Below are 23,823 nucleotides of genomic sequence, written 5' to 3' on the forward strand. Positions count from 1 at the left end.
ACGCGCACACACACCATATACACACACACCATATACACACACACACACACGCACACACACACCATATACACACCATATATATACACACACACATACACCATATACACACACACACACACACACATACACCATATACACACACACACACATACACCATATACACACACACACACCATATACCATATACACACACACACACCATATACACACACACACCATATACACACCAATACACATATATACACATACACCATATACACACCATATACATATACACACACACACACACCATATATGCACACCACATACACACACACACACACACACACTCCATATACGCACACTCCATATACACACACACTCACACAACATATACACACACACTCACACAACATATACACACACTCCATATACACACACTCACACAACATATACACACACTCACACAACATATACACACACACTCACACAACATACACACACACCACATATATACACACACACACAACATACACACACACACACTCACACCACATACACACACCACATACACACACACAACATATACACACACACATACACCACATATACACACACATACACCATATACACACACACACATACACCATATACACACACACACATACACCATATACACACACACACACACAACATACACACACCACATATACATACACCATATACACACACACATACCATATACACACCAATACACACACCATATACGCACACCACATATACACACACCACATATACATATACACACACTCACACAACATATACACACTCACACAACATATACACACTCACACAACATATACACACTCACACAACATATACACACTCACACAACATATACACACTCACACAACATATACACACTCACACAACATATACACACTCACACAACATATACACACTCACACAACATACACACTCACACAACATACACACTCACACAACATACACACTCACACAACATACACACTCACACAACATACACACTCACACAACATACACACTCACACAACATACACACTCACACAACATACACACTCACACAACATACACACTCACACAACATACACACTCACACAACATACACACTCACACTACTATACACACACATATACACACACACTACTATACACACACACACACACACACTATATATATATATATATATATATATGCACACACACACACACACAACATATATATACACAACATACACATATACACACACCACATATACACACACACACACACCACATATACATACATACACACACACCATATACACACCAATACACACACACACACACACACACGCACACACCATATACGCACACCACATATATATACACACACACACCATATACGCACACCACATATATATATACACACACACACACACACACACCATATACACAACACACACCATATACACAACATATACACAACACACACTTAAAGAGCAAAAATAAAATCTAAGTATTTTGGTTGGCTCCTATACTCCTAGAATACATTTGTTAAGCCCTGACTTACCTTTTCTGCAATGTGATGTTCCCTGTACCACACTGGAGATCATGAAGTGGGAGGAAATTGAAAAGAGAGGAACGTAGCAAATATTTCCATTGAGATAGAATGGAACAGTGACACCTGCAGGCAGAAATTAAAAGTGCTGGCAATTTTTTTTTTTAACTGCTACTGCCGTTCTTTCTGCAGAGATCCTTCAGTTTCTGCGATAAGAACGCAGATCGCACAGTGTTCTGCCTTGGGGCTGCAGACCAGATAGAGAAGCGTATATAACATATTTCCTCCCTGGTAGTGATAGTTCCAGTGCAGGAACAGGGTCTTGGGTTCTACTTAACCTATTTGTGGTTCCCAAAAAAGAGGGAACTTTCTCTCCCATTCTAGACTTGAAGTGTCTAAACAAGTTTCTCAAAGTTCCATCCTACAAGATGGAGACTATACGCTCCATTCTTCCTTTAGTACAAGAGGGTCAGTTTATGACAACCACAGACCGTAAAGGATGCTTATCTTCATGTTCCTACTCACAGGGACCATCACAAATTCCTGAGATTTGCCTTTCTGGGCAAACATTTCCAGTTTGTGGCACTTCCATTTGGTCTAGCCATGGCTTCCAGAATTTTTTCAATGGTTCTGGTAGTGATCTGTTCTTGTGGAATTGCTGTGGCACCCTACCTGGACGACATATTAGTTCAGGCGCCATCTTTTCAACAAGCAAAGTCTCACACAGAGATATTGTTGTCTTGTCTTTGTTCCCATGGATAGAATGTGAATCTGAATAAAAGCTTCCTTACCCCTGTTACAAAAGTAGTGTTCTTAGGGACCATAATAGTTTCTCTATTGATGAAGATTTTTCTGACAGAGGTCAGGAAAAACAAAATTATTTCCTCTTGCCTCTCCATGCTACTGCTCATCCTTCAGTGGTTCAATGTATGGAGGTAATCGGTCTGATGGTGGCTTCCATGGACATCATTCCTTTTGCTCGATTCCATTTCAGAGCTTTCCAGTTGTGCATGCTCAGACAATGGAATGGCGAACATGCGGATCTATCTCAGAGAGTAGAGTTAGATCAGTCAAGGGAATCTCTCCCATGGTGGATTTTTCAGGAACATCTGTCTCAGGGCACATGCTTTCGGAGATCTTCATGGGTGATCGCGACCACGGACTCCAGCCTCCTGGGCTGGGGAGCAGTCTGGAACTCATTAAAAGTTTAGGGCATTTGGACTCGGTAGGAGTCTGCTCTTCCCATCAACATCTTAGAGTTGAATGCTATTTACAATGCTCTATTGGCTTGGCCTCAGTTGTCGTCAGCCCAGTTTATCAGGTTCCAGTTGGACAACATAACCTCTGTGGCTTACATCAATCACCAGGGAGGAACTCTGAGTTCCTTAGCCATGAAGGAGGTTACTCCAATTCTTCAGTGGGCAGAGACCCACAATTGCTGTCTAATACTGATTGTGACTAAAACTGCTGTTGAAGCAGATTGGTCACGAGAAAAAAGAATGCTTCTATGCACTGTTATAATAATTATTTCTATATTTCATTTGAATTACTGTGACTTGATCGTCTTGGAAGATATTGTACGTTAAAATTTAACTTTTATTGATTATTGGTTTAAAAAGACAGCTTTAGTGGATGATAATACTGCCCTAAAGAATTTAAAAACACACTCACTGTGCTACGTGAAAAAACAGCATGTTATATTTGTGCTGCAAAGGTAGAACTAGTAATGCTGAAAGCAGTAATATTTAAGCTGTGAATATGCACAGAGCTCTATAGTCTCTTGTTCCTTATTTCTTACTGTAGTTTCTATATTATTTAAGTCATATATATGTCATAGATTCTATATATAGTAAGAAATATATTTACTTTGTGTTGTTGCCCTTTTGGGCCTAGCAATTAGAACTGCTTATATATGTTGGTGCTACTAGTGTAAGCTCAGGCTAGGGTGGCAGCCGGCACTAGATAACTATAATAATCTAGGTACTTGAAGTTGTTTGTTGTATCACCTAGTGGTAGCAATTAGGTACTCAAACAGTTATCTGAAGATTAAACGTTTTATTTAAAGGCTGTCTCCTTAATAAAATGTCATACGTTATACTATGGCTTCTTTCAGTTATATAACGTTATATTTATGGGATACTGCCTAAGGAGTAATCTTAGCCTTGCAGGGTGTACTGTGTATTTTATACAAAGAGCCAGTGTGTGTAAACACCTCTGCTGTACCGTGCTACTGATTAAGTAGCTTCTATATAGTATCAAAGTGAGATTTCCTTGTATTACGGTTTCATGCAACTTGTATTCTTATCGTCTGAAGCACTGTGTTGCTTGGTATGTTATACTTATGATTAAACAACTGGTTCTTAGAAGCGTTGCTAGTTAGCCATTAATAGTAGCCAGAGAAAGGCTGTCACCTGAGGCTATAAACAATTACCACTGCATGGACCTACGTAGCTTATTGTGTGCTAAGTACCAAGTACCTATTCAATATTCTATTGTATTATATATCCTGAATGTGCTATGTTTGGCAAGGAGAACCGTGCCTAATATGAGACAACACCGCCCCCCAAAAGTTAGCCGTAATAAACGTTAGCACCTTCAATAGTACAACTAGTTCTACGTTTTCAGATTATAAATTTTTTAAGTATTTTTAGTTTTTTCTAACATGCTGTTATATTAAAGTATAAGGCAACTAGTGAGGCCAGTTAAAAATAGAGGAGACCCCTGACGCGGCGTTTCACTAACGCTTCCTCAGAGGGGTTACGCGGGCCGACTAACATCCGGTATTTTATAGCCGGTGTTTTGCCTTGTACAGAGTGCTGATTGGGTCTCGCCTTGCGTTGCTCATAGGCTGGGGATCATGTCAATCATCCCAGTTGGAATGGGAAAATGATCGCGTGTGAGCCGATATGGAAACAAAATAGAAACAACCTTAAATTCCAATGAATGTATCAAGAATGTCACTGATAGAAGTAGCGGATACTTAGGTAATATTTGCCAGTATGTGAATCATGTTGGTTATTGTGCTTTTAGAAAAAGTCACTGTATTTTCTTTTGTCTGTAAGTATGACAATATAGCTGGTTTTTCCTAGTCCAGAAATGCACTTAAGGATGCATTTTATAAATGATAGACATATTATACTTTTAATTATATGTAAGTGCGCCCAAATGAATCTGCTAATGATAAAGATTGGGTGAAAAGTGAAATTCTAATATCATTAAAAGATCTTTATATAAATAATAAGCTAAAAAATGCATCCCTTGAATGTTTATTCCATGTACCTTGTATAACGGTACATGTCATTATGCTATGTTGTGGACAGCACTTGTCATTAATGCTTGGACTTTGCTGTCTTTTGAAAAATAGTACTATTAACCTGTTATGCGTGCATTGAGTGCAATAGAGTGTGAAACTTATATCATGTTGTGCAAAATTATCAACAACAAGAATTGTGACAGTGATTGTGCAGGAAACTGTGAAAAATTAATATGAAACTTATTTGGTGCACATACTTATTGTAATTTGTGTGCTACTATGGTATTCTTATACAGACTACTGGGTTACTGTGATTGATTGGGTGGGGATTCAAAAGCGAGAGAATCAGTGGTATGAAAAAATGTTGGATATATTAATTTCCCAAGTGAGAATGTGCAATTGAAGACTTACTGTGAGATTATTTTAAATATTATTAAGTTACCTTCAAGTGTGTGGTGATGTGAACATAAAATTCTGGTGACACCTTAAAAGTGAAGAGAAATTTTATCTTGAAATTACTAACTGAATAGATGATACTGGGTTACCCTAAATTTGCTATTTATGGAAAAATGAATTATAACAACTTTAAAGTAAAAAATCTTTGTATGTAGTGATTCTGCTGACACACCTTTTGTTTCCATCTACTTAAAACATGTAGTTATGAGATATAGAGTACTGTAATTCACTTACAGATACACATAATAGTTGTTGTGATCATTGAGTCCATTTGGTCTAACACTGTTTAATTGGTGTATCCATTTGCACTCCATTTTCAATAATGTTTGTTCCAAATTGCCCCCTCTAATGCCAAGGGTGGCTTTTTGTAACACTGCAAATTTGAGTAGGGAGTCGTTGCTGTTATGTTTGTGGAAAAAGTGTTTTGCCACACTAGTTATTTGTCTGTTTTTTTCTAGGTCTTTACGAGCATTTTTGATGTTTCTGCTGTGTTCCATTATTCTGGTTCTGACCTGGCGTGTCGTCATTCCAACATAGAATAATTTGCATGAACATTGGAGGACATACACGACTCCTACTGTAGTGCAAGAGAAATGAGCAGCTAGTACATGTCTGTTTTCATATTTATCAATTATTTCAGTGATTTTCCATACTTTAGGACATGTGCTGCATGTTCCACAAGGGAACATACCTTTTGATTGACATGTTCTCTTTGGCGTGTGAATATAGTGGCTTGAAACAAGAGTATCTTTCAGGTTTTTAGGTCTCTTATAACCTATGGATACTCTGTCCCCAATCTGGCTTGACAGTAAAGGATCATTTTGTAATATATGCCAATTGTTGTTCAAGATGTTAGTTATTTGTTTAATTTGTGGATTATATGCTGTTATCAATCTGGGTTTGTTGTCCTGCTTTTTTTGCTTTGGTTGTAATAGTGCTTGGCGGTTCATTTGCATGGCTTGTGTTTTTGCTCGTTTGATAGAGCGTTTGCTGTAGCCTCTATCTTGGAGTCTGTTTGATAATGTTATAGCTTCATGCTTAAATGTGACAAGGTCTGAACAGTTTCTACGTAACCTGGTAAATTCACCTTTCGGAATAGCTTTGAGGGTACACGGAGCATGGGCACTAGTATGATGTAGCAGGGTGTTGGTGGCTGTTTCCTTTCTATATATGGTTGTGCTTACTTTGCCTTCAGGATCTACTGATATTTGTAAGTCTAAGAAGTTTACCTTCTGCTGGCTATACTCATATGTGAGTTTTATGTTCAATTTGTTGTCATTCAGAAGACTCATGAACTCAATCAATTCCAGTTCAGGCCCTTCCCAGATGAACAGGATGTCATCAATGTAGCGCATCCAGCAGGGAATGTGCTGCATATATTTGTCATTGTCACTGGTAAAAACTGTCAAATTCTCCCACCACCCTAAAAACAGATTAGCATATGTGGGTGCGCATGCTGTACCCATGGCGGTACCTTGAGTTTGCAAGTAGAACCGATCTTTGAATGTGAAGTAATTATGGTTCAGTACAAAATGTAAGAGATCTCTAATGAACTAATGCGTAACCCCTCTGAGGAAGCGTTAGTGAAACGCCGCGTCAGGGGTCTCCTCTATTTTTAACTGGCCTCACTAGTTGCCTTATACTTTAATATAACAGCATGTTAGAAAAAACTAAAAATACTTAAAAAATTTATAATCTGAAAACGTAGAACTAGTTGTACTATTGAAGGTGCTAACGTTTATTACGGCTAACTATTGGGGGGCGGTGTTGTCTCATATTAGGCACGGTTCTCCTTGCCAAACATAGCACATTCAGGATATATAATACAATAGAATATTGAATAGGTACTTGGTACTTAGCACACAATAAGCTACGTAGGTCCATGCAGTGGTAATTGTTTATAGCCTCAGGTGACAGCCTTTCTCTGGCTACTATTAATGGCTAACTAGCAACGCTTCTAAGAACCAGTTGTTTAATCATAAGTATAACATACCAAGCAACACAGTGCTTCAGACGATAAGAATACAAGTTGCATGAAACCGTAATACAAGGAAATCTCACTTTGATACTATATAGAAGCTACTTAATCAGTAGCACGGTACAGCAGAGGTGTTTACACACACTGGCTCTTTGTATAAAATACACAGTACACCCTGCAAGGCTAAGATTACTCCTTAGGCAGTATCCCATAAATATAACGTTATATAACTGAAAGAAGCCATAGTATAACGTATGACATTTTATTAAGGAGACAGCCTTTAAATAAAACGTTTAATCTTCAGATAACTGTTTGAGTACCTAATTGCTACCACTAGGTGATACAACAAACAACTTCAAGTACCTAGATTATTATAGTTATCTAGTGCCGGCTGCCACCCTAGCCTGAGCTTACACTAGTAGCACCAACATATATAAGCAGTTCTAATTGCTAGGCCCAAAAGGGCAACAACACAAAGTAAATATATTTCTTACTATATATAGAATCTATGACATATATATGACTTAAATAATATAGAAACTACAGTAAGAAATAAGGAACAAGAGACTATAGAGCTCTGTGCATATTCACAGCTTAAATATTACTGCTTTCAGCATTACTAGTTCTACCTTTGCAGCACAAATATAACATGCTGTTTTTTCACGTAGCACAGTGAGTGTGTTTTTAAATTCTTTAGGGCAGTATTATCATCCACTAAAGCTGTCTTTTTAAACCAATAATCAATAAAAGTTAAATTTTAACGTACAATATCTTCCAAGACGATCAAGTCACAGTAATTCAAATGAAATATAGAAATAATTATTATAACAGTGCATAGAAGCATTCTTTTTTCTCGTGACCAATCTGCTTCAACAGCAGTTTTAGTCACAATCAGTATTAAATTGTATTCCTATGCTTACGCACTGCTCCTATAGTGTTTAACATGATTTATTGATAAATATAACAGATAATATTACAAAACACTATAAGAGAAACTACTAATTACCATCAAAACAAAAAGGTTCTATAACTCTTTTTTCTGCTTCCACAATTGCTGTCTATCTGCATCCACATTCCAGGAGTAGACAACTGAGAAGCCGATTTTCTGAGCAGACACTTTTCATCCCGGAGAGTGGGAACTCTATCCGGAGGTGTTTTCCAGCTTAGTCCCCAAATGGGGGGTGCCAGCGTTATCGCTGATGGCGTCCTGTCAGAACACCAAGCTTCCAAGGTACGGTTCAAGGTCAAGAGATCCGCAGGCCGTTCTGATAGATGCTCTGGCAGTTCCTTGGGTTTTCAGGTTGGCATACCTGTTTCCTCCGTTTGCTCTCCTTCCACGAGTCATTGCTCGTATCAAACAGGAGAAGGCGTTAGTGATTCTAACAGCCCCTGGGTGGCCTCGCAGGATCTGGTTTGCAGACCTAGGGGAGATGTCATTTCTCACACCTTGGAGACTACCTCTGAGGATGGACCTCCTGATTCAGGGTCCCTTCCTTTGTCCAAATCTCGTTTTTTTTAAAGCTGACTGCTTGGAGATTGAATGCTTAATTCTGTCTAAGTGTGGTTTTTTTCTGAGTTGGTCATTAAGACCCTGATTCAGACTTGCAAGCCTGTTACAAGAAAGATTTACCATAAGATATGGCATAAATATCTTTATTCAGTTAACAGGGTTTGTCTAGGATCCTGGTTTCAGCAGCACTTAGCTCACCCACTAATGTTACACCTCTCTCCAAAGGGGAGTAACCATTAGTACAATAGAAAAAATAGGAGATCGTGGGTGGCGCTCAAAGAGCAGTCTGCTTCTGTATAAATCTTGATATAAATAATTTAATTAAAAGAAAAAAAAATTTCAAGAATTTTTTTTTTTAAAAATTATAAATTAATAAAAAATTATAAGTTAATAAAAATTTCCTAGTACAATCTGTGTCCTGCAAATTTCAAAATTCCTCTACAAAGTTACTCACAAACTGTTAAAATAATCTCACTCAAGTTTCAAACACATTTATAATTTTATTAAACACTTCAGAGTTAACACTTCAAAATTAATAAACTTCAAAATTAATAAAATCAATTCCTGAATACCTAGTACACCGGTGTCTCAACTTACATTAGGTTTTTCATATAAGGATTCCTCAATTACTTACTTCTAAAAAATTCCAAACATTTACCGGAATATAATAGGTAACTTGCTTAATACAAGCAACACAGTAGCTAACAGTTATCACAAATACTTCTTTCAATTGACACAAGTTAACTCAATCAGTTTCAATGTGCAAATATATACTTTGTCTTAAAATATTCCATGTAGATAACAGAGAATGAAGCCGAGAAAAAAAGATGTTAAAACTTGCTGAATACACCAAGCACTTTTTAGCGTGAATTCAATCTAATGCAATTTACCCAACAATTTTTCTTGCTCTCTTACAACCGGAATCAAATTTCAATATTCACAGGTTTGTGCAATTTTTTAATATATTTCAAAAGTCCGTTTGCCGGTTATGTTAATGCATTCCTTTTAGCAAAGGTAAATGTTACATATAGAATCCAAGCCACTTAGTTGCATTTAATATAGTAAGTTCCTTTTAGCAGAGATGAATTTTACATGCAAAGTCCAAGTCTCTTAATTGCACTCTATAGGGTGTATAATACCTGTTATCTCCTGTTGATGGATGGTTCCTTACTCCGTTTCTAGATATCGCTTCCCAGCGTTTCACTTAGTCACGAGCTGTTGATGTTTGGCTACCAGGAGCCGTTACTCACCAATCAGCTTCAAGATCGTATAGTGCGCGCACTGTTTGAATCCGATGCTGTCAGGCTCCTACCGCAATTTCTTCATACAGCCTTTTTCCTTCCTTAATGCGTGAAGAAATACTTGCGGTTATGGGAGCAGCCATGGATAGACTTTCAGTTTGCTTTGGCAGATAGAAACAAGCAAATAAATTCTCCAATAGTTTGGCTCTTTTTCTCTCTGTATTCCTTAGAGCTCAGGTGTTGATCAACAGGTGTCGGCTCTCTGTGAGCCTTTGTCAGAAGCCATTGTGGAACCCCCTCTTAGAATGTGTACCAAATGCACTGATCTTACTATAAATTATAAAGACCATATTCTGGCTTTAAAAGATTTATCACCAGAGGAAATTGACAAGGGGGAAGTTATGCCGACTAACTCTTCCCACGTGTCAGAACCTATAACTCCCGCTCAAGGGACGCCAAGTACATCTAGCGTGCCCATTGCGTATACTTTACAAGACATGGCGGCAGTTATGAATCATACCCTTACAGAGGTATTGTCCAAACTGCCAGGGTTACAAGGAAAGCGAGATAGCTCTGGGGCTATAACAAATACAGAGCTCTCTGACGCTTTAGTAGCTATGTCTGATATACCCTCACAATGTGCAGAAGCCGAAGCAGGAGAGCTTCTATCTGTGGGTGATTTTTCTGATTCAGGGAAGACACTTCAACCTGATTCTGATATGTCTACATTTAAATTTAAGCTTGAACACCTCCGCGTGTTGCTCAGGGAGGTTTTAGCAACTTTGGATGACTGTGACGCCATTGTAGTCCCAGAGAAATTGTTTAAGTTGGATAAATACTATGCAGTGCCTGTTTACACTGATGTTTTTCCAATTCCTAAGAGATTATCAGAAATTATTACTAAGGAATGGGATAGACCAGGTGTACCGTTCTCTCCCCCTCCTGTTTTTAAAAAGATGTTTCCTATAGATGCCGCTACACAGGACTTATGGCAGACGGTCCCTAAGGTGGAGGGAGCAGTCTCTACCCTAGTAAAGCGTACAACTATCCCAGTCGAGGACAGTTGTGCTTTTCTAGATCCAATGGACAAAAAATTAGAGGGTTACCTTAAGAAAATTTTTATTCAACAAGGTTTTATTCTCCAGCCTCTTGCATGCATTGCCCCAGTCACTGCTGCCGCGGCTTTCTGATTTGAGTCCCTAGAGGAGGCTCTACAGGTTGAAACCCCGTTGGAAGATATTATTGACAAGCTTAGGGCCCTTAAGCTAGCAAATTCATTTGTTTCTGACGCCGTTGTTCATTTAACCAAGCTAACGGCTAAAAATTCAGGTTTTGCTATTCAGGCGCGTAGGGCACTATGTCTTAAATCCTGGTCAGCTGACGTGACTTCTAAGTCTAAATTTCTCAACATTCCCTTCAAAGGACAGATCCTATTCGGGCCTGGACTGAAGGAGATCATTTTTGACATCACTGGAGGAAAAGGTCACGCCCTTCCTCAAGACAGGTCCAACAAATTAAGGACCAGTCTAGTTTTCGGCCCTTTCGAAACCTCAAGAGTGGCGCAGCTTCAACTTCCTCTAACACAAAACAAGAGGGAACTTTTGCCCAGTCTAAGCCGGTCTGGAGACCTAACCAGGCTTGGAACAATGGGAAACAGGCCAAGAAGCCTGCTGCTGCCTCTGACAGCATGAAGGAGCAGCCCCCGATCCGGAAACGGATCTAGTAGGTTGCAGACTCTCTCTCTTCGTCCAGGCTTGGGCAAGAGATGTCCAGGATCCCTGGGCATTGGAAATTGTGTCCAAGGGTTATCTTCTGGAATTCAAAACCTCTCCCCCAAAAGGGAGATTTCATCTCTCACTTTTATCTACAAACCAGATAAAGCGAAAAGCATTCTTACATTGTGTTCAAGACCTTCTAGTTATGGGAGTGATCCACCCAGTTCCGCAGGAGGAACAGGGACAGGGCTTTTATTCAAATCTGTTTGTTGTTGCGGCCTTCTGGTTTGAGTCTCTAGAAAAGGCTTTACGGGTAGTAACCCCGTTGGATGATATCCTTGACAAGCTTAAAGCTCTTAAGCTAGCCAATTCATTTGTTTCTGACGCCGTTGTTCATTTAACGAAGCTAACGGCTAAAAACTCAGGTTTTGCTATTCAGGCACGTAGGGCGCTATGGCTTAAATCCTGGTCAGCTGACGTTACTTCAGTCTAAGCTTCTCAACATTCCCTTCAAGGGGCAGACCCTATTCGGGCCTGGACTGAAGGAGATCATTTCTGATATTACTGGAGGAAAAGGTCACTCCCTTCCTCAGAATAGGTCCAACAAATTAAAGGTAAGTTAAAGTTGAGCACACTACTTAACGATATGTTTAATAGTTTCAAAAATTAACATAAGTTTCATTCATCATTCTAATAATATTTCACCTAATTATAAATTTATGTACCTTTCAAACATTGTTCAGAGACAAATCTTTCGTCCGCCCGACATTTTGGGTAATTTGATTGACAGTCGCTAGCTATATTATACTCCAATCTGCAGTTTCCCCTTCAGGGGTTTAGCCCATCCATTCTGACGTCACTCGATGACTGAGCGCATGCGTCGGACTAAACTCAACCCACTTCAACCTGTGCTCGTTCGTGAGTAGCGCATGCGCAGTGCTAGCTCTGTAGCGATCGCTTTGTTTTGCTTCATTCTATCAATTGCAACGATCGCGCTGCAAGTGAGGGTAATATGTAAAGCTCTTTGTGTTTTATAATCAAGTGCAATTTAAACAATGTATCGGGCAGTGGGGGAAGTGGCGCATGCGCATACGAAATTGACTCTGTGAACGCGCATTGAGCTGACGTAAACAGAGGGGTGAGAACGCTCAATGAAATAAGAGAGAAACACGGAAGTGGCATGGGGAGGAGAATTGAATAGAACGGTAGGAATTATAAACCTTCTATTTCATGTAAAATAAATAATATAACAAAAAACAAAGTTAGCGACTACCTTATGGTTGATTAGTACATTGATTATAGGGATTCAATAGCAAGAAACTTTACTTTACCTTACCTTTAAGGACCAAACAGACTAATTTTCGTTCCTTTCGAAAATTCAAGAGTGGCGCAGCTTCAACTTCCTCTAATACAAAACAAGAGGGAAATTTTGCCCAGTCCAAGCCGGTCTGGAGACCTAACCAGGCTTGGAACAAAGGAAAGCAGGCCAAAAAACCTGCTGCTGCCTCTAAAACAGCATGAAGGATCAGCCCCCGATCCGGAAACGGATCTAGTAGGGGGCAGACTTTCTCTCTTCGCCCAGGCTTGGGCAAGAGATGTCCAGGATCCCTGGGCGTTGGAAATTGTGTCCCAGGGATATCTTCTGGACTTCAAATCTTCTTTCCCAAAAGGGAGATTTCATCTCTCACAATTATCTGCAAACCAGATAAAGAGAGAGGCATTCTTACATTGTGTTCAAGACCTCCTAGTTATGGGAGTGATCCACCCAGTTCCAAAGGAGGAACAGGGGCAAGGCTTCTATTCAAATCTGTTTGTAGTTCCCAAGAAAGAGGGAACCTTCAGACCAATCTTAGATCTCAAGATCTTAAACAAATTTCTCAGGGTCCCATCCTTTAAGATGGAGACTATTCGAACCATCCTACCTATGATCCAGGAGGGTCAATATATGACTACCGTGGACTTAAAGGATGCTTATTTTCACATTCCGATACACAGAGATCATCATCGGTTTCTCAGGTTCGCCTTCCTAGACAGGCATTACAAGTTTGTGGCTCTTCCCTTTGGGTTAGCTACGGCACCATGAATCTTTACGAAGGTTCTAGGGTCACTCCTAGCGGTCCTAAGTCCGCGGGGTATAGCAGTAGCCCCTTACCTAGACGACATTCTGATACAGGCGTCGAATTTTCAAATCGCCAGGTCCCATACGGACATTGTTCTGGCATTCCTGAGGTCTCATGGGTGGAAGGTGAACGAAGAAAAGAGTTCTCTATCCCCTCTCACAAGAGTTTCCTTCCTAGGAACTCTGATAGATTCTGTAGAAATGAAGATTTACCTGACAGAGGCCAGGTTGTCAAAACTTCTAAATTCCTGCCGTGTTCTTTATTCTACTTCTCGCCCTTTAGTGGCTCAGTGTATGGAAGTAATCGGCTTAATGGTAGCGGCAATGGACATAGTGCCGTTTGCCCGCCTACATCTCAGACCGCTGCAACTTTGCATGCTCAGTCAGTGGAATGGGGATTACACAGATTTGTCTCCTCTACTAAATCTGGATCAAGAGACCAGGGATTCTCTTCTCTGGTGGCTATCTCGGGTCCATCTGTCCAAGGGTATGACCTTCCGCAGGCCAGATTGGACAATAGTAACGACAGATGCCAGCCTTCTGGGCTGGGGTGCAGTCTGGAACTCCCTGAAGGCTCAGGGCTCTTGGACTCAGGAGGAGGCACTCCTTCCGATAAACATTCTGGAACTAAGAGCGATATTCAATGCTCTTCAGGCTTGGCCTCAGCTTGCTGCGGTCAGGTTCATCAGATTTCAGTCGGACAATATTACGACTGTAGCCTATATCAACCATCAAGGGGGAACAATGAGTTCCCTAGCAATGTTGGAGGTTTAAAAAATAATTCTATGGGCAGAGGTTCACTCTTGCCATCTATCAGCTATCCATATCCCAGGAGTAGAGAACTGGGAGGCGGATTTTCTAAGTCGGCAGACTTTTCATCCGGGGGAGTGGGAACTCCATCTGGAGGTATTTGCATAGTTGATTCAACTTTGGGGCAAACCAGAACTGGATCTCATGGCGTCTCGTCAGAACGCCAAGCTTCCTTGTTACGGATCCAGGTCCAGGGATCCCAAGGCAGCTCTGATAGATGCTCTAGCAGCGCCTTGGTCCTTCAACCTGGCTTATGTGTTTCCACTGTTTCCTCTGCTCCCTCGTCTGATTGCCAAGATCAAGCAGGAGAGAGAGCTTCGGTGATTTTGATAGCACCTGCGTGGCCACGCAGGACTTGGTATGCAGATCTGGTGGACATGTCATCCCTTCCACCATGGACTCTGCCGCTGAGGCAGGACCTTCTACTTCAGGGTCCTTTCAACCATCCAAATCTAATTTCTCTGCGTCTGACTGCTTGGAGATTGAACGCTTGATTTTATCAAAGCGTGGTTTCTCTGAGTCGGTCATTGATACCTTAATTCAGGCTCGAAAGCCGGTCACCAGGAAAATGTATCATAAGATATGGTGTAGATATCTTCATTGGTGTGAATCCAAAGGTTACTCATGGAGTAAGGTCAGGATTCCTAGGATATTATCTTTTCTCGAAGAAGGATTGGAGAAGGGATTGTCAGCTAGTTCCTTAAAGGGACAGATTTCTGCTCTGTCTATTCTTTTGCACAAGCGTCTGTCTGATGTTCCAGATGTTCAGGCGTTTTGTCAGGCTTTAGTTAGAATCAAGCCTGTGTTTAAACCTGTTGCTCCGCAATGGAGTTTAAATTTAGTTCTTAAAGTTCTTCAAAGGGTTCTGTTTGAACCTCTGCATTCCATAGATATTAAGCTTTATCTTGGAAAGTTCTGTTTTTGGTAGCTATCTCTTCGGCTCGAAGAGTTTCAGAGTTATCTGCCTTGCAGTGTGATTCCCCTTATCTGATCTTCCATGCAGATAAGGTAGTTTTGCGTACCAAACCTGGGTTTCTTCCTAAGGTGGTATCTAATAAGAATATCAATCAGGAGATTGTTGTTCCGTCACTGTGTCCTAATCCTTCTTCAAAGAAGGAACGTCTATTACACAATCTTGACGTGGTTCGTGCTTTAAAGTTTTATTTACAAGCTACTAAAGATTTTCGTCAAACATCTGCATTGTTTGTTGTCTACTCTGGACAGAGGAAAGGCCAGAAGGCTTCAGCAACTTCACTTTTCTTTTGGTTAAGAAGTATAATCCGCTTAGCTTATGAGACTGCTGGCCAGCAGCCTCCTGAAAGAATTACAGCTCATTCCACTAGAGCGGTGGCTTCCACATGGGCTTTTAAAAATGAGGCTTCTGTTGAACAGATTTGTAAGGCGGCGACTTCGTCCTCGCTTCATACTTTTTTCTAAATTCTACAAATTTGATACTTTTGCTTCCTCGGAAGCTATTTTTGGGAGAAAGGTATTACAGGCAGTGGTGCCTTCCGTTTAAGCGCCTGCCTTGTCCCTCCCTTCATCCGTGTCCTATAGCTTTGGTATTGGTATCCCACAAGTAATGGATGAATCCGTGGACTGGATACACCTTACAAGAGAAATTTATGCTTACCTGATAAATTTATTTCTCTTGTGGTGTATCCAGTCCACGGCCCGCCCTGTCATTTTAAGGCAGGTGTTTTTTATTTTTAAACTACAGTCACCACTGCACCCTATAGTTTCTCCTTTCTCTTCCTTGTCTTCGGTCGAATGACTGGAGGTGGCAGTTAGGGGAGGAGCTATATAGACAGCACTGCTGTGGGTGATCCTCTTGCAGCTTCCTGTTGGGAAGGAGAATATCACACAAGTAATGGATGAATCCGTGGACTGGATACACCACAAGAGAAATAAATTTATCCTCTTGCAGCTTCTTGTTGGGAAGGAGAATGTCACACAAGTAATGGATGAATCCGTGGACTGGATACACCACAAGAGAAATAAATTTATCATTCTTAAGAGAAGCATACATTTTGTATTTTAGATGTACCCTATACTGACTTTAAAAGTAATTTGAACTATTGGTTAAGAGCTCCATACACAAAGATAAGAACAATACATAAAAAAATGTATGAAAGTATATAATAAAAGTAATAAAAATAATACTAAGAAGGCAAAAACACCTACAAAGGAATAAAAATATCAGTCCTTAAGAGGTATTCCTTGTTAAAGGGACACTGAACGTGTACAAATAAAACCTCTTTTCACTTGAGTCCAGTTGCGCTCTTCTTCTCTTGTTTTCCAGCGTCTGCCTTCTTCTAAGGGACATTTGATGATACACCCTTTGAAAAGCTGCATACACCATTTTGTTTGGTGAGGACTTAAGAGGAAAACTAATTGACTGTGTAATCGTTTTTTCTGCAGATAACTAATTGGTGAGATTCCCTAAAGGGACACTGAACCCAAATTTCTCCAACATAGGTGTGTCCGGTCCACGGCGTCATCCTTACTTGTGGGATATTCTCCTCCCCAACAGGAAATGGCAAAGAGCCCAGCAAAGCTGGCCATATAGTCCCTCCTAGGCTCCGCCTACCCCAGTCATTCTCTTTGCCGTTGCACAGGCAACATCTCCACGGAGATGGCTTAGAGTTTTTTGGTGTTTAAATGTAGTTTTTGTTCTTCAATCAAGAGTTTGTTATTTTAAAATAGTGCTGGTATGTACTATTTACTCTGAAACAGAAAAGAGATGAAGATTTCTGTTTGTAAGAGGAAAATGATTTTAGCAACCGTTACTAAAATCGATAGCTGTTTCCACACAGGACTGTTGAGATGAAGTAACTTCAGTTGGGGGAAACAGTGGGCAGACTTTGCTGCTTGAGGTATGACACATTTCTAACAAGACTCGGTAATGCTGGAAGCTGTCATTTTCCCTATGGGAACCGGTAAGCCATTTTCTTAGTTTAAGTAAAAGAATAAAGGGCTTCATTAGGGTTTAAAAAATTGGTAGACATTTTTCTGGGCTAAAACGATTACTTTACTAAGTATATTTGGCAGATTATTACTTTTAATAGTTGTTAAATCTTGGGGATTGTTTTAATAAAAACGGCAGGCACTGTATTGGACACCTTTTTCACTGGGGGCCTTTTCTAGTCATAGACAGAGCCTCATTTTCGCGCCTCTAATGCGCAGTTGTTTTTGGAAAGCATGGCATGCAGATGCATGTGTGAGGAGCTAAGAACCACTGAAAAAGCTTATAGAAGGCATCATTTGGTATCGTATTCCCCTCTGGGCTTGATTGGGTCTCAGCAAAGCAGATACCTGGGACTGTATAGGGGTTAAATGTAAAAACGGCTCTGGTTCCGTTATTTTAAGGGTTAAAGCTTTCAAATTTGGTGTGCAATACTTTTAAGGCTTTAAGTTACTGTGGTGAAATTTTGGTGAATTTTGAACAATTCCTTCATACTTTTTCACATATTCAGTAATAAAGTGTGTTCAGTTTAAAATTTAAAGGGACAGTAACGGTTTTATTGTAAAACGTTTTTTGTGCTTTGTTGACAAGTTTAAGCCTGTTTAACATGTCTGAACCATCAGATAACGATGTTCTATATGTATGAAAGCCAATGTGTCTCCCCATTTAAATATATGTGATATATTTGTGTCATAATGTCCAAACAAAGTAGGGATAATAATGCCATAGATATGATATTGCCCAAGATGATTCCTCTAATGAGGGGAGTAAGCATGGTACTGCATCATCCCCTTCTGTGTCTACACCAGTTTTGCCCACACAAGAGGCCCCTAGTACATCTAGTGCGCCAATACTTATTACCATACAACAATTAATGGCTGTAATGGATAATTCTATTGCATGCATTTTTTCCAAAATGCCTACTTATCAGAGAAAGCGTGATTGCTCTGTTTTAAACACTGAAGAGCAAAAGGACGCTGATGATATCTGTTCTGACATACCCTCACACCTATCTGAAGGGGCCAGGAGGGAGGTTTTGTCTGAGGGAGAAATTTCAGATTCAGGGAAAATTTCTCAACAAGCAGAACCTGATATTGTAACTTTTAAATTTAAATTACAACATCTCCACGCACTACTTAAGGAGGTATTATCTACTCTGGATGATTGTGACAATTTGGTCATTCCAGAGAAATTAGGTAAGATGGACAAGTTCCTAGAGGTTCCGGTGCCCCCCGATGTTTTTCCTATACCCAAGCGGGTGGCGGACATAGTAAATAAGGAGTGGGAAAGGCCCGGCATACCTTTTTGTCCTCCCCCTATATTTAAGAAATTATTTCCTATAGTCGACCCCAGAAAGGACTTATAGCATACAGTCCCCAAGGTCGAGGGGGCGGTTTCTACTCTAAACAAACGCACTTCTATTCCTATAGAAGATAGTTGTGCTTTCAAGATCCTATGGATTAAAGGTTAGAGGGTTTGCTTAAAAAGATGTTTGTTCAGCAAGGTTACCTTCTACAACCAATTTCATGCATTGTTCCTGTCACTACAGCTGCGTGTTTCTGGTTCGAAGAACTAGAAAAGTCGCTCAATAAAGAATCTTCGTACGAGGTGGTTTTGGACAGAGTTCAAGCTCTTAAATTGGCTAACTCTTTTATTTTAGATGCCGCTTTGCAATTAGCTAGATTAGCGGCAAATAATTCAGGGTTTGCTATCGTGGCGCGCAGAGCGCTTTTGCTTAACATCCCTTTCAAGGGTAAAACACTGTTTGGCCCTGACTTGAAAGAGATTATTTCAGACATCACTTTTTTCGTCCCTTTCGCAGAAACAGACCAGCCTCAAATTCTACACCCTCTAAGCAAGAGGGTAATACTTCTCAAACCAAGCCAGCCTGGAGGCCGATGCAAGGCTGGAACAAGGGTAAGCAGGCCAAGTCACCTGCCACTGCTACCAAAACAGCATGAAGTGTTGGCCCCCGATCTGGGAACGGATCTAGTAGGGGGCAGACTCTCTCTCTTCGCCCAGGCGTGTGCAAGAGATGTTCAGGATCCCTGGGCGTTGGAGATCATATCTCAGGGATATCTTCTGGACTTCAAAGCTTCTCCTCCACAAGGGAGATTTCACCTTTCAAGATTATCTGCAAACCAGATAAAGAAAGAGGCATTCCTAAGCTGCGTACAAGATCTCCTTGTAATGGGAGTGATCCATCCAGTTCCGCGGACGGAACAAGGACAGGGGTTTTATTCAAATCTGTTTGTGGTTCCCAAAAAAGAGGGAACCTTCAGACCAATTTTGGATTTAAAGATCCTAAACAAATTCCTCAGAGTTCCGTCATTCAAGATGGAAACTATTCGAACCATTTTACCCATGATCCAAGAGGGTCAGTACATGACCACAGTGGACTTAAAGGATGCCTACCTTCACATTCCGATTCACAAGAATCATCATCAGTTCCTGAGGTTTGCCTTTCTAGACAGGCATTACCAATTTGTAGCTCTTCCATTCGGGTTGTCTACAGCCCCAAGAATTTTTACAAAGGTTTCTGGGCTCGCTTCTGGCGGTCCTAAGTCCGCGAGGCATAGCGGTGGCTCCTTACCTGGACGACATCCTGATACAGGCGTCAAGCTTTCAAATTGCCAAATCTTATACAGAGATAGTTCTGGCATTCCTGAGGTCACATGGGTTGAAAGTGAACGAAGAAAAGAGTTCTCTATCTCCTCTCACAAGGGTTTCCTTCCTAGGGACTCTAATAGATTCTGTAGAAATGAAAATGTACCTGACGGAGTCCAGGTTATCAAAACTTCTAAATGCTTGCCGTGTTCTTCACTCCATTCCGCGCCCCACGGTGGCTCAATGCATGGAAGTAATCGGCTTAATGGTAGCGGCGATGGACATAGTGCCATTTGCGCGCCTGCATCTCAGACCGCTGCAATTATGCATGCTCAGTCAGTGGAATGGGGATTACACAGATTTGTCCCCTCTACTAAATCTGGATCAGGAAACCAGAGACTCTCTTCTCTGGTGGTTATTTCGGGTCCATCTGTCGAAGGGTATGACCTTTCGCAGACCAGATTGGACAATTGTAACAACAGATGCCAGCCTTCTAGGTTGGGGTGCAGTCTGGAACTCCCTGAAGGCTCAGGGTTCATGGACTCAGGAGGAGAAACTCCTCCCAATAAATATTCTGGAGTTAAGAGCAATATTCAATGCTCTTCTAGTTTGGCCTCAGCTAGCAACACTGAGGTTCATCAGATTTCAGTCGGACAACATCACGACTGTGGCTTACATCAACCATCAAGGGGGAACCAGGAGTTCCCTAGCGATGTCAGAAGTCTCCAAGATAATTCGCTGGGCAGAGACTCACTCTTGCCACCTGTCAGCAATCCATATCCCAGGTGTAGAGAACTGGGAGGCGGATTTTCTAAGTTGTCAGACTTTTCATCCGGGGGAATGGGAACTCCATCCGGAGGTGTTTGCTCAATTGGTTCTCCGTTGGGGCAAACCAGAATTGGATCTCATGGCGTCTCGCCAGAACGCAAAGCTTCCTTGTTACGGATCCAGGTCCAGGGACCCAGAAGCGGCACTGATAGATGCTCTAGCAGCGCCTTGGTTCTTCAACCTGGCTTATGTGTTTCCACCGTTTCCTCTGCTCCCTCGTCTGATTGCCAAAATCAAACAGGAGAGAGCATCGGGGATATTGACAGCGCCTGCGTGGCCACGCAGGACCTGGTATGCAGACCTAGTGGACATGTCATCCTTTCCACCATGGACTCTGCCTCTGAGACAAGACCTTCTAATACAAGGTCCTTTCAATCATCCGAATCTACTTTCTCTGAGACTGACTGCATGGAGATTGAACGCTTGATCCTATCAAAGCGTGGCTTCTCCGAGTCAGTAATTGATACCTTAATACAGGCATGAAAGCCTGTCACCAGGAAAATTTACCACAAGATATGGCGTAAATATCTTCATTGGTGTGAATCCAAGAATTACTCATGGAGTAGGGTTAGGATTCCTAGGATATTGTCCTTCCTCCAAGAGGGTTTGGACAAAGGATTATCAGCTAGTTCTTTAAAGGGACAGATTTCTGCTCTGTCTATTCTTTTACACAAGCGTCTGGCAGAAGTTCCAGACGTTCAGGCATTTTGTCAGGCTTTAGTTAGAATTAAGCCTGTGTTTAAACCTGTTGCTCCTCCATGGAGCTTAAACTTGGTTCTTAAAGTTCTTCAAGGGGTTCTGTTTGAACCCCTTCATTCTATTGATATCAAACTTCTTTCATGGAAAGTTCTTTTTCTGATGTCTATTTCCTCGGCTCGAAGAGTCTCGGAGTTATCTGCCTTACATTGTGATTCTCCTTATCTGATCTTTCATTCAGATAAAGTTGTTCTGCGTACAAAACCTGGGTTTTTACCTAAGGTGGTTTCTAACAAGAATATCAATCAAGAGATTGTTGTTCCATCATTATGTCCTAATCCTTCTTCAAAGAAGGAATGTCTTTTGCATAATCTAGACGTAGTCCGTGCCTTAAAGTTTTACTTACAGGCTACTAAAGATTTTCGCCAAACATCTAACCTGTTTGTTGTTTACTCTGGACAGAGGAGAGGTCAAAGGGCCTCGGCAACCTCTCTTTCTTTTTGGCTTCGGAGTATAATCCGTTTAGCCTATGAGACTGCTGGACAGCAGCCTCCTGAAAGGATTACAGCTCATTCTACTAGAGCTGTGGCTTCCACCTGGGCCTTTAAAAATGAAGCCTCTGTTGAACAGATTTGCAAGGCTGCAACTTGGTCTTCGCTTCATACTTTTTCCAAATTTTACAAATTTGATACTTTTGCTTCTTCGGAGGCTGGTTTTGGGAGAGAGGTTCTACAGGCAGTGGTTCCTTCCGTTTAAGTTCCTGCCTTATCCCTCCCATCATCCGTGTACTTTAGCTTTGGTATTGGTATCCCACAAGTAATGGATGATCTGTGGACTGGATACACTTAACAAGAGAAAAGATAATTTATGCTTACCTGATAAATTTATTTCTCTTGTAGTGTATCCAGTCCACAGCCCGCCCTGTCCTTTTCAGGCAGGTCTATATTTTAATTAAACTACAGTCACCACTGCACCCTATGGTTTCTCCTTTCTCGGCTTGTTTCGGTCGAATGACTGGATATGGCAGTGAGGGGAGGAGCTATAGCAGCTCTGCTGTGGGTGATCCTCTTGCAACTTCCTGTTGGTAAGGAGAATATCCCACAAGTAATGGATGATCCGTGGACTGGATACACTACAAGAGAAATAAATTTATCAGGTAAGCATAAATTATGTTTTTGCTTGGCTATTCGTCATACTAGTTTCTGGTAAGGTGGGACGGGTTTTATAGAGTTCTTGGGGTTTGGAAATCTTTGCCTCCTGCTAGTGGCTGGAAAGCATAATTACCAGGTGTAATGGTTCATGCACTCAAACCACCATGAATGAAATACATTTATCAGGTAATCATAAATTGGCTTTTTTTCCCTAATAAAATAGCATGTTCTGAAGCTTACAGGTTTCATGTTTGTTTTTTAACTATTACAGCTGATGGTCTTCCTCAAGTATTCTACTTTGGACCATGTGGAAAATACAATGCCATGGTACTGGAGCTTCTAGGCCCAAGTTTGGAAGATTTGTTTGACCTCTGTGATCGTACATTTACCCTGAAGACTGTGTTGATGATAGCCATTCAGCTGGTAAGTATCAATGGCACCCGTTACAGGGTTTGTAGAAAATAGAAAATAACATGTACTTTAGGAGGAAACATATTTGCTTGGGAGCATCAAAGGAAATGTTTATCGTGGCTCCCACAAGTAGCACTCAATACAGAAGGCTATCGCTTTTATAGTGACTAGAAAAGAATAAACAACATTTACATAAAAGGTTGCCACAACCATCATCTATGATGCTTAGTACTTTAGAGTTATAGTTGATCATAGATCGTTCCTGCTATAAGATATATGCTGGTGTCTCTCCTGCCAATGGGTTCAGCTTTATGCAGTGTCTCATTGCCAGTTCTCAATTTCTTTCATGTAATTAGCAAGAGTCCATGAGCTAGTGACGTATGGGATATACATTCCTACCAGGAGGGGCAAAGTTTCCCAAACCTCAAAATGCCTATAAATACACCCCTCACCACACCCACAATTCAGTTTTACAAACTTTGCCTCCCGTGGAGGTGGTGAAGTAAGTTTGTGCTAGATTCTTCGT

General features: G+C 40.9%; 1 protein-coding gene across 1 annotated transcript in view; it reads left to right on the forward strand.

Annotated features, from left to right (window-relative positions):
* Positions 1 to 23,823, forward strand: part of CSNK1G1 (casein kinase 1 gamma 1) — a gene marked incomplete in the record, with an annotated part of 566,217 nt that overhangs the window by 256,158 nt on the left and 286,236 nt on the right. Inside the window, 1 exon segment of the mRNA XM_053717378.1 lies at positions 23,158 to 23,309. Within this exon segment, the coding sequence (XP_053573353.1) occupies positions 23,158 to 23,309 (152 nt within the window).

This window comes from Bombina bombina, chromosome 6 (assembly GCF_027579735.1).
Source record: "Bombina bombina isolate aBomBom1 chromosome 6, aBomBom1.pri, whole genome shotgun sequence".
NCBI lineage: Eukaryota > Metazoa > Chordata > Amphibia > Anura > Bombinatoridae > Bombina > Bombina bombina.